Source organism: Centroberyx gerrardi, chromosome 8 (assembly GCF_048128805.1).
Source record: "Centroberyx gerrardi isolate f3 chromosome 8, fCenGer3.hap1.cur.20231027, whole genome shotgun sequence".
NCBI classification, from domain to species: Eukaryota; Metazoa; Chordata; class Actinopteri; order Beryciformes; family Berycidae; genus Centroberyx; species Centroberyx gerrardi.
The window spans coordinates 15811812-15822669 of NC_136004.1; the positions used below are offsets into that span (position 1 = coordinate 15811812).

At 40.7% G+C, this 10858-nt stretch overlaps 2 protein-coding genes across 3 annotated transcripts in view; both read left to right on the top strand.

The window, feature by feature from the left end:
• Positions 1-1179, top strand: part of LOC139911996 (single-stranded DNA-binding protein 2) — a 54357-nt gene extending 53178 nt beyond the window's left edge. For both annotated transcript variants that reach the window (XM_071899648.2, XM_071899649.2), the window contains exons 14-17: positions 144-222; positions 403-431; positions 541-639; positions 1005-1179. In XM_071899648.2, coding sequence (XP_071755749.1) covers positions 144-222; positions 403-431; positions 541-639; positions 1005-1034 — 237 coding nt within the window. In that variant the 3' untranslated portion in view covers positions 1035-1179. The remainder of the gene's footprint in view (positions 1-143; positions 223-402; positions 432-540; positions 640-1004) is intronic.
• A 6885-nt stretch (positions 1180-8064) lies between these two features.
• Positions 8065-9777, top strand: LOC144539632 (uncharacterized). Its single transcript, XM_078285368.1, has 6 exons — positions 8065-8207; positions 8339-8481; positions 8631-8695; positions 8842-8976; positions 9193-9291; positions 9402-9777. The coding sequence occupies exons 1-6, from the start codon at positions 8100-8102 to the stop codon at positions 9449-9451; spliced, it is 600 nt and encodes a 199-aa protein (XP_078141494.1). The 5' UTR covers positions 8065-8099; the 3' UTR covers positions 9452-9777.
• The last annotated feature ends 1081 nt before the right edge of the window (positions 9778-10858 follow it).

Genomic DNA, 10858 nt, shown 5'->3' on the forward strand with positions numbered 1-10858 from the left:
CTGTGAATTTTGCTGTGGAAAAAGTCAGATTTTTTTAATGTGTTATTTCAGACCTCTAGGTAATAAAAACTACAAAATATGAAAGGGTGTGTAACTTGTGCTATCCACTGTATACTAGTGTGTACTGTTCATGTTCTCCTCAGTTCCCTATGGGTCCGGGTGGCGATGGTCCATTGGGAGGAATGGCTGGAATGGAGCCCCATCACATGAATGGATCATTAGGTACAGAAACAAATAGCCTGTGTGGGTCACATGGCCTTCATCAACTCTAAATCTCTGTTTTGGAATAGTAATGTTTGTTCCAAATCTGGCATTGTCAAATCAATTCTGAACACTTTGCGCTCCAGAAAGTCTGGAGCTCATTTGCTCATCATTATTTGTCATTTTCATTCCTTCTGTTAGGGTCTGGTGATATAGACAGTCTCCCTAAGGTAACAGAAGGCATTCATCTACTGTAAAACCCCTGTTTGTAATAGCACTGCATATCTGATTATTGTAGTTTTAGTAACGTACATCTATTATTTATGCCGTGTGTTGCAGAACTCTCCTGGTAACCTAAGTATGAGTAACCAGCCGGGGACTCCCAGAGAGGATGGAGAGATGGGAGGAAACTTCCTTAACCCTTTTCAGAATGAGAGCGTGAGTCTACTGCCATCTTTTGCATTGACGGAGGTTACAGGGATCATTGATATGCGACAACAACCCTCTTAAAATTACAAGTTACAAACACCAAATGGTAAACAAAACGGTGATAAAAAAATATCTTTATGTGCACGTTGGACTCTTGAGAGAGTTGCTACTGCACACATCGCTGGAAACAATATTTAGACTTTTTTCCATAGCAGTTTGGACTGATTACTAGCTGCTGACGTTGGTCAAAATATCTGCTCATTTATTAAAGCATATGATTAGCGTTGGTTTGGAAGTGCTTCTCTCAGACACACACTTACTTCACTCCCCCCCCCCTCCCCATCTCTCTCTGCTTCCTTTGTTCATCTCTGCAGTATTCTCCAAACATGACAATGAGTGTGTGAAGGCTTTGGAAGCTGGTTGGTCAGTCGGTCAGTCAGCTGGTGTGGATCGGCGAAAAGCAAAAGAGACAGGACGTGATGTCATCTAGGCCAGTGACTCTTCCTCTACCAGCTGCCCAGTCAGGACAGTTGCCCCGGGCCCCTTCCTCCTCCTCCTCCTCCCCCTCCTGGTTTCTGTCTACGTCTCTTCTCTCCTGTTTCTTCTCCTGTTCTACGTGGTGACTCTACTACATCCATCAGTTCTTCCTCTGCAACTATGAGACTGTACAAAGGAACCAAATTTAAACAACCAGGAGGAAAACTCTCTGTATATTTGCATACTGTGTGTATGTGACTGTGCACACACTCCAGTCACAGGCAGATGATCCTGTGTTTTCCACCATATCATGGAGTTGATGCCCGAAGAAAAGGCCAGTACCCTATTTGTCCTAAATTTAAATTCTCGAGGATTTAAGGAGATATGGACAGTTTTGATCGATGGAAAACTTCAGTCTGACTGAACAACATCACATGGAACATGGCAACCATCCATTTCTTGTTTTGTTTTTTTTTCCTGGACAGCAAATTACTCTGTCCCTGAATGGATGACGATGACACCTACAACAACCTCTTATTGGAGCGATCACAATTACTGTACTGCGATGCTTATTTGAGACTTGAACAGGTATTTGTCAAGTATTTTTAAATGGGTGTTCTCATCTGGAATTGATTCTTTCAGACCACCGCCGACATTTTATTTTGTTTTTATATTACGGGTCTGAGAGTCAGCTGTCCTGCCATCTAAGCTTTTTTAAAATTCCAGCCCCAATCTGAATCAGAGATGAGGGAAAAAAGTGCGATGTCTCACTCTGCCTCAGCTGTATCGCAACATGTTTGCAAGGCCTGATGAGACAAAGCAAGTGCAGATCAGAGTCTGCTCTCTCTTTGTTTTGACATTAATGGCAAAGTGTTGAGCACAAGCTGAAAGTTTGTCTCCATTCTGAGTTAGAAATCACATTGTAATGAATAGTTTATGAGCAAAAGAGCTTTGTTCAAGGTCCGTACCAGATCAGTCACTATGCTAACAGTAATTTCTCTGGAGAAGGCATTAAGAATGTAAGATAAGACTGGGGAAGAAGCCATGCGCAAAGGTTAACACCCACTAGTACAGACTGAAAGTTTGACCAGCTTTTTCTTACAATGAAGTGATTCATCTTCATATATTCAGCAGAAAATCTTTGTCGCACTCCCACTGTGAGACTCTCCAATATCAATAATATACTAAGACACCATCTAGAGGTTTCCAGATGTGCTTTCTATTGACTGCACAAGTACAGGGCAAAAGACGGAGAGAGTGAGAGAGATTAGATTATGTTTTTTCAGCCATGTTCTGCAACAGGAGACATTGAATCTGTTTTCATTCAATTTGTTGGTTTTGTTTGCTGTGTTGTATGGCCTCTCTTATCTCTAGTTCTTGAAGCCTCGATCAAACTGATTTGATGGGTTTTGCCCTGGAACCACAGTTGCAAAATGAATACGAACATAAGAGAGAACATCTAATGAAATAAAAAGACAGGAAATTATGCTCTACAGCACTCTGGGTACAAAATGTTAAACTCCGAGAGAGACTGAAAGAAATCAAGACAGATGATCAGAAGGGAAAGTATCCAGTAAATAACAAACTTATACAGCCACTTTGGTCACTTAATTTATTATTGTCATCCGGATAAACTGTGATCTCAGTATGATTTGGAAGGTTAGTTGGTATAAAAAGGTAAAATAGGCTTGTTTTTAATCAATGTTTAAAACCTTTTTCACTGCCCAAGATGTATTATTATTATGTATAGAAGGACGACATGCCTGTGAACATTCTCCTTTCCCCTCCCTTACAGCAAAGTGTACAGCTCACAAATGTAGCTCCTCTGTCTTGTATGTGTATTTGATATTATTATTTAAAAAAAAAAACTGGAGAGAGAGGAACAGCAAAAGGGAGGGATGGACTAGTGATGCGCCCATCACAGCTGAACAGAGGTATTTTGTTTGTTTTTGTGTTAGTTTGAAGCCATAAAGTGGGAATACAAGACGATGCATTTGTAAATTGGATCATGTTTCCTGTTTTGTTGCAGTTATGTGGGACTCCATTTGTGACGTGTTCATTTTCTCTTTTTTATTCTTATCTTGTATTATGTTTTTGTAAATACACTGAGAAGTACTACATGGGTTTTGAATATGCTGGTATAAAGCTTCTCTTCCCTTAGTCAAAGTGTCGGCGCTTTTCTTTTCGTGAGGAGTGTGTGCATGGGAGGGTGGTTGGTTGGTGTGGTGGTTTGTGGGTGTATTTGAGTGTGTGTGCACGCAAGGCGGGGAATGGAACTGCAAAAGCAACTCTTCCTTTTTCCACAGTTGTCCTTTAGCAGAAACCGAGCCAGTGAGTCAGTCTTCAGCTCAGGTTTGCACTCTACACCACTAAATCACCTCTGATAGTTAATTTAATGCATGATCACACATTGACATCAGTCATTTTATGGTCGCCTTGAGGAAGAGGGTGGTTGTGTTATCTATTACCTGGTGCTGTAGTTGAATTCGCTCCCTATATTGTACAGCATAGCAGTTAACACCTCCTTTCTTCTATGGGAAGACGGCACAAGAATAGAGACAACAGGGCAAATGTGATTTTTCTGTCTTGTCAAAGCAATTTTTGTGAATTGACCTTGATTCCAGGTTCATTTAAACTACCATGGCTGTCAGCCACTTTGCTGCAGGACTGAGAAACAGCTTATTTACTGAGCCTCCACATCAGAGCAGGCAGCCACACTGGAGACCAACTGCAGATGATGGGAGACATGCAGCTTGTCTTAAATGAATAACTGTTTCTGTTTCTGTTCTCTCTCCCTCTCTCTCTCTCTCTCTCTCTCTCTCTCTCTCTCTCTCTCTCTCTCTCTCTGTCCCCCTCTGTCTCTCTCTCTGTCTCTCTCTCTCTCTCTCACACCCACATACACCTCCCTCTGTCTTGGGAGGCTCACTAACTGAGCCTGAATTTCTCAGATATACATCACAATCTCCATGATGTATTTACAGTTACATTCACTGCGAAATAAATACAATGCAGTAAAACTATTAGAACTTGAATTATATATGGAATTACAACATATTACAGCTTGATTTCAGCCAGACAATCTCCAGTCTTTGTTGTAAGCCATCCGATGAAACCTCAGAGAAATCGAAATCACTTTTCATTAACTAAAAATGTCCTGTCATTGCGTTGTTTTAGATTTGTGCAGTGAGGCATATCCATGGGACAGCTGGCCACATGAGACCACCATCAACAACATAAAATAGGTATTTTCTCTGCAGATCTATATAGTGAGTCTTTTATCCTAATTTTGAAGGTATGCTTCTACTTCATTGTACTGTAGGTCGTAAAAGGTTTAGATATGCAAAATGGTTGGCAATTCTTTTGCATAATGGAATAATTTTGGCTATATTAAACGGAAGAATACACTGGGGAATGTCTTCAACAACACTTAGCAGACGATACACTAGACAGTCTAGTTAATCAAGAAGTGGATGCAAGGGGAAAACACAGTCACTATGGGGTCGACCAAGGCAGGGCGTAAAAGTGAATAAACATTACCTGAAAGCCGTCCCATGTTGCCTCATGCTGTTACTGCAGCCCCTTCATGGATGGGGCACACGTGTTCGGAGCTGTGGGAATCACTAGGGGAAAAAGCCCTTTTGCCAGCATTTGATAGTGTTGCATACTAACTGATAATGGTATAATATACTGTAGGTGTGATGCAGGTACAAAATGATTGCACAAGGCAGTTAGCGCCTTTTCACAAAAGTCACAGAGGTCAAAGGAAAAATAGCTTCTAACAGTTTGAATACTACTTTTCCAGCATGGTGTCAAAGTTCATATTTACGCTATTCATGTCACACATAGATGTTTTCTTTGAAATCCAAGGCCAGGTGACCTTTGCATTTTGGCCTCAAATCTTTGCGAGTGCATCTCACATCACACACACATGCATGCACTGCCACACACACACACACACAGGCATACAGTAGAGAGGAATATAGGGCTAGTTGAGCAGTTTAGAAAAATAGGGAATGTTTTTCTTTCTCTCTCTCTCCCTCCCTCTCTCTCTCTCTCTCTCTCTCTCTCTCTCGCCCCCGCTCTCTTTTAGCTCACACACACACAAACACACATAGCGAGAGACCAAGACAGAGATGGAGAAAGGGAGAATGAAAAGAGTGGGAGTGCGAACAGGCAAACACCCACAAAAGGAATTATTCATACTGCCCAACATGAGACAGCAGCAGAGAGTTTGAGTGAGCTCGCATGGCACTGACAGAATCTCAAGGAATCCTCTGTGTTTTCCCTCATACTACTGTATGTCGTTACTCAGCACATGAAACTGTTTTTTTTTACACACGCAAGCAATAAACATTTAATGTATATGACATGTTTATCCCCATCTTCTGCACAACAAATGCGCATACCAGTGCAGCCAAAATAAAGAGGGGGTGATCACTAAATATATTGTTGCTTTGCAGTGCGTCAGAAATGACATGCTCTTTATATAAACACTCCAGTTTTGAACATATGCATTGATCTCTGGGAGGATGTGTTTGAACCGTTTATCACACCCTCCCTCCACCCACCTCTCTCTTTGATCATAGCTGTTTTTAGTGGTTGATAAGCATTTCTGGAAACTTTGAAAGTGATAAGGACATGGACAAATGAAAGTAGGGAACAACTGACAGCCTGTTTTGACTGGATAAACTGGGAAATCTTTCAGGAGGGTTCACTAGATGAAATGACTACAGTTACAAATGATTACATTAATTTTGTGTACAGCTGGTTGTCCCCACTAAGGAGATTAAAATCTATCCAAATAATAAATCATATGTAACTAAGGACATAAAAAAAGTTATAAATACAAGGAAAGTGGCTTTCAAAAACAAAGATTCTGGAGCACTTAGACAGACAGAAAAAGAGCTGAAAATCAGATTGAGGGAAGCAAAATTGGCACATAGACAGTTTTTGGAACATGCCTTTAAAGCCAATAACCCCAAAAAGGTGTGGGATTCCATGAAAACTATGACAGGAATGTCATCTCCAATTAAACCTATCGTGACGGACAATGAATTTTGTTTTTCTAATGACCTAAACACTTTCTTTACCAGATTTGAATCACTAGATAATTCTGTTAAGTGCACCGAAATACAGAATACAGACAGAATTGTCATCACTGTCAAAGATGTCAGGAAAACATTTCGGTGTACAAATACCAAGAAAGCTGCTGGGCCGGATGAATGCAGCGCTTTTATTTTATTTTATTTAACTGAGCTGGCTCCAGTGTGGCAACCAATCTTTCAGGTTTCCGTGGACACACACACTATCCCTCTGTCATGGAACACTTCGCATATAAAACCAATACCCAAAATTCCATGTCCAAAAGAACATAAGGACTTTAGACCAACAGCCCTTACCTCAGTGATTATGAAATCTCTAGAAAGAATTCTGCTCCGATATCTTGTCAGTACAACAAAAGACAAACTTGACCCATATCAATTTGCTTATAAGCAGGGTTGTGGTACAGAAGACGCTGTTGTCACTTTGGTTCATATCATTTCTAAACATTTAGACAAACCCAACACCTATGCAAGAGCCCTCTTTCTAGATTTTTCGTCGGCTTTCAACACAATACAAGCAGACATCTTGGTGTCAAAGATGGTCCAGCGGGAACTGAATCCCTATTTGATTCATTGGTATGCCTCTTTTCTCACTGACAGAGTACAGATTGTAAAGGTGAACAAAACCCTTTCATCTGCCATCACGACCAATATTGGGGCCCCCCAGGGTTGTGTGAGTTCAGCCATGCTTTTCACTTTTTATACCGACGATTGCCGTACAGATACACCAAATCAATATATTTTAAAGTATTCTGACGATACAGTTCTAATATCTCTGTTAAGTAACTCAGGCAACCCTGGGCTGCACCAACTTGGCGTGAACAAAGTGGTCGAGTGGAGTGATAATAATGCTCTTGAGATTAACACAAAGAAAACGGAAGAGATTGTATTTGGCTCACCATCTGACTCTCATAAAGTTTCTATTGTTATCCATAATGAAAAAATCAATCAGGTATTTTCATATAAATACTTGGGTGTAATGATAGACCATCTGTTATCTTGGAAAACCACATTGAAACTGTCTGTAAAAGGACAAAAAGAATTTGGTTTCTTCGCCGCCTTAGGTCTTTTGGGGCAAGTAAACACATTCTTCTTTTGTTTTTTACTTCTGTGATTATGAGTGTTCTACAGTATTGTAATAATACATGGTACAAGTGTTTGTCCACTACTTTAAAGTCAAAACTGCTCCACCAAATAAAAATCTGCTCAAAGATCGTAGGCCAATCACTTGAGAAACTCTATGAATCAGCCTACCATAATAACATATGAAGGCTGGCCAACAACATCGTCTCTGACCCCAACCACGTCCTGAACAGCGAATACAAACTGTTACCATCGAATCGGAGATATAGGGTTCCACGATTTAATAGGGTTAGACTGAAGCACTCTTTTGTACACCAGTCAATCCTAAAATTAAATATAGAGCTTAATCCCAGATCAAATGTACGTTGAAGGGCCTTGAATATTGTCTTTGTGATTGTAATGATATGTTGAATGTATGTATCTTTGTGTCCTGTCTTAATTTTTGTCTTTTCTGTGATGTTGCAAATGGAGCTGCTGTGATGCAAGAAAAATTTCAGACTGGATCTGACAATAAAGTATTATCATCATCATTATCATCATCATTCTATCAAAGCCTTTTTTTCACCAGATTAAATCCCACTAATAACCATTAATATGAACCTGTCATAGTCCCCTCACCCTCCTCCCCTCTCTCTCTCTCTCTCTCTCTCTCTCTCTCTCTCTCTCTCTCTCTCTCTCTCTTTCTCTCTCTCCTCCCCCAGTGTAACCTCCCCTCTTGTAGTCTTCACACGCACCCTCTCAGCTGCAGTTGTGCTGTCCTATCCTTGCTGTGGTGGCATCCAGCTTGCTGTCTCTGACTTTCTAATTATGGCAGTTCAGCTTGTGTTGGCTCTGCTGGCTCTCTGCACCCTGAGTGCTGCATCTTCTGAACCTAACTGTGAAGAGCTGGTTAAACCTCTGCAGGACCGAAGCCCAGTAAGTTGTCCTCAACCTTTACATTCAGTATAAAAGGAGGTTTGTTTTCTCTTTGTTTTAAAACGTACCCTAACTAGGTCAAAATTTACCTGGAAATTATTTTGGTTTTAATTTTGTGCATCTTTGTCTAGATTTTTGGGAAATGGATTTTCCATGCCGGGACCTCAGACAATGAAGAATTCCTGAAGGGGCTTAAAACCATCAAAAACTCCTGGATTCACCTCGCAGCTATAAACAACAGTGATGCCATGAACCTGCGCTGGGGAGACAAAATGTAAGACAAATGCTGATGTTTGGAAAATGTATTTTCTGGCAAAGTACATAATCAATACTAGTTTGACAGAAACCAGTACTATAACCAAAAAAAATGTTATTAGCACACTGGTGACAGTCACTCAGATTCTTCTGTCCTTTCTTCACCAGAGATGGAAAATGTATTGAGGCAGAGGTTAATTCCACCTTTGCAGGAAACTCCACTATGGTGACTTGTAAGTAAAATGTGCTCAGAGACTAGATTACTACTACTCAGATTACTACTGTATGTACTGTAATGCAGGATAACTCCCAATTATTAGCTATAACCCAAGCACATAACTATACATTTAAACCAGCTACCTCTTTTTATGTCCAATAGTCAACTTTAACGGCTCCTCATCTGACCATGTTGGGAAATACCTGGAGACCTGTCCTGACTGCATCCTGTGGACAGACAAGTCAGAGACGGTGACCAATGGGGAAACAAAAAAAGGCAGAAACCTCTTCCTCTTCAGTGAGTTTAAATGTTGTGTGTAATTGTCTTATTTCAGTAGATGAGTCATTTTATTTGTACACCCATGTGGAAAAAACCACCCAATTCAGAATTTTTCATTTGAGTATTTTTGGTCGTAAGAAATTTATTTCAACTGTCGATTAGATATACAGTAGGTTTTGACTAGTTTATTGGTATCACATACTCTCCACTCTCCCTCCCTGTCCTGTCCCGCAGCGAAGACTGGGAAAGTGGAGGCTTCTCAGCTGGAGGTTTTCAAGAAACAGGCAGCGTGCCTCAACTTTCCCTCTGAGTTCCACTTTGGAGAAGACACAGGTAAGATACCACCATCTCTCTCTTAGCTTCACCACTACACACAACACTGCTCTGCAGTGTTTACTGATTTACTGATGCACTGTCAACTTCATTTCCTCCCTCTGTTTCAGACTTGTGTCCTGATGAGAAGGAGGCTGCCTCACCGGTAAATGAGGAATAACAACACAGAAAATGCATATTAAAGGGACTGTTGTCATCTGCTATACTGAGACCTCTTCACATCCTGAAGCTATTCCTCGAGTCATATTTGTATTCAAGTGTGCTCTCTTAGATGTGTTTAGTTAAGTCCCAGTGGCCCTTGTATGTATCAGAGATGTATCATCTTGCTAGATGTAAACACCTCTTTTGCTCTGCAGGAGGTTTTGTTTGAGGCAGTTGGGACCGCAGCTCATTTAAGGTTGTATCTGCCTTGAGGAAACAAAGAGCTACCCGGCCTGAAGTTATACCTTATGTCAGATTTGCCATTTAGATGTCCTCTTGTTGTATTAAAGAGAATTAAATAAACCATGTGATTTATTGGACATATTGGTTAGTACACAGCCATGTGGGTGCACAAAAAGGTGAAAACAGTTAGAAGCACATTTACTCTCAGATTTATCAAACATGATGTACACCACCTGAATGTTTGTTTCTTTTATAAAACCAAAGCTTTGCATAGAAAAAAGTGTGCATGCTTCTATTTTGGGTATATGCACTATTTATGCACTAAGGCTCCTGGGCCGGCAGAACCGTTTTAAATTTACATTTTAGGCATTTAGCTGACGCTCTCACCCAAAGCACCTTACAATGAGCCCCCAATGGTTTCTGCAAAACGCTGGCCCACCCAACCGGCAACAATATGAAAGAAGTTAAGAAAAGTCTTATATGGCTGAAAGCAGCTGTTATTAGTGACTGAAACATAGTGTGTGACTCAGCTGAGCTAAAGAGGCACTGAGGATTAACTGAATGAGCGATGTTTTGTTGCTGCATATTTGTCATCACCCCGCCACCAGGCCTTTCATGTTGTCTAGTTGTCGGAGGGCCTCCTTGAAGGATGGAGAGCAACTGTTGTACACAGCTATGAGAAACTCTGGGGGGAAGCAGCCCTTTCACACGCTGTTTACTGTTGGATGATTTCCCTGAAAGAAGAGGAAGAATGTGGCTTTGGAACATTTTGCCAGCATTCGTTCCTGCTGGAACAAGTTGCTGTCACCTCAATTCACTAGACTCACATTTTACTGCATAATAACTGTCTCACATGCTCAAAGGGATTCATTCTCAATAGCTATCTATAAACAATTATTGTTAAAAGAAATGTTAAACAGGCATCTCCCCCCTTTTCAATATGGCTTGTAGTTCTTAAAAAACTATTTAAAAAACTTGGCATCTGTTTGATGTTCTTGCGTGTTACATAATAGAGCCTCAAAGCACTGTGAGTGCACATCTGTACAGAGTCACACTGTGCTGTTCCTGCTGTGATGGGGCATCCAGTTTGCTGTCTCTGTTTTCAAATCCAAAAGGTGATATTTGTCTGTCTTTCTGTTTATCAACTGAATATGAACCGGTGACATTTTAAGCTGTTAAAGCA

What these genes read in the sequence shown, in the direction of transcription:
- LOC144539632 (XM_078285368.1), top strand. Translation starts at nt 8,100, where the DNA reads ATGGCAGTTCAGCTTGTGTTGGCTCTGCTGGCTCTCTGCACCCTGAGT. An exon ending in CTCTGCAGGACCGAAGCCCA is followed by an intron (nt 8,208 to 8,338) that starts GTAAGTTGTCCT and finishes ATCTTTGTCTAG; the next exon opens with ATTTTTGGGAAATGGATTTT. An exon ending in AAACTCCACTATGGTGACTT is followed by an intron (nt 8,696 to 8,841) that starts GTAAGTAAAATG and finishes TATGTCCAATAG; the next exon opens with TCAACTTTAACGGCTCCTCA.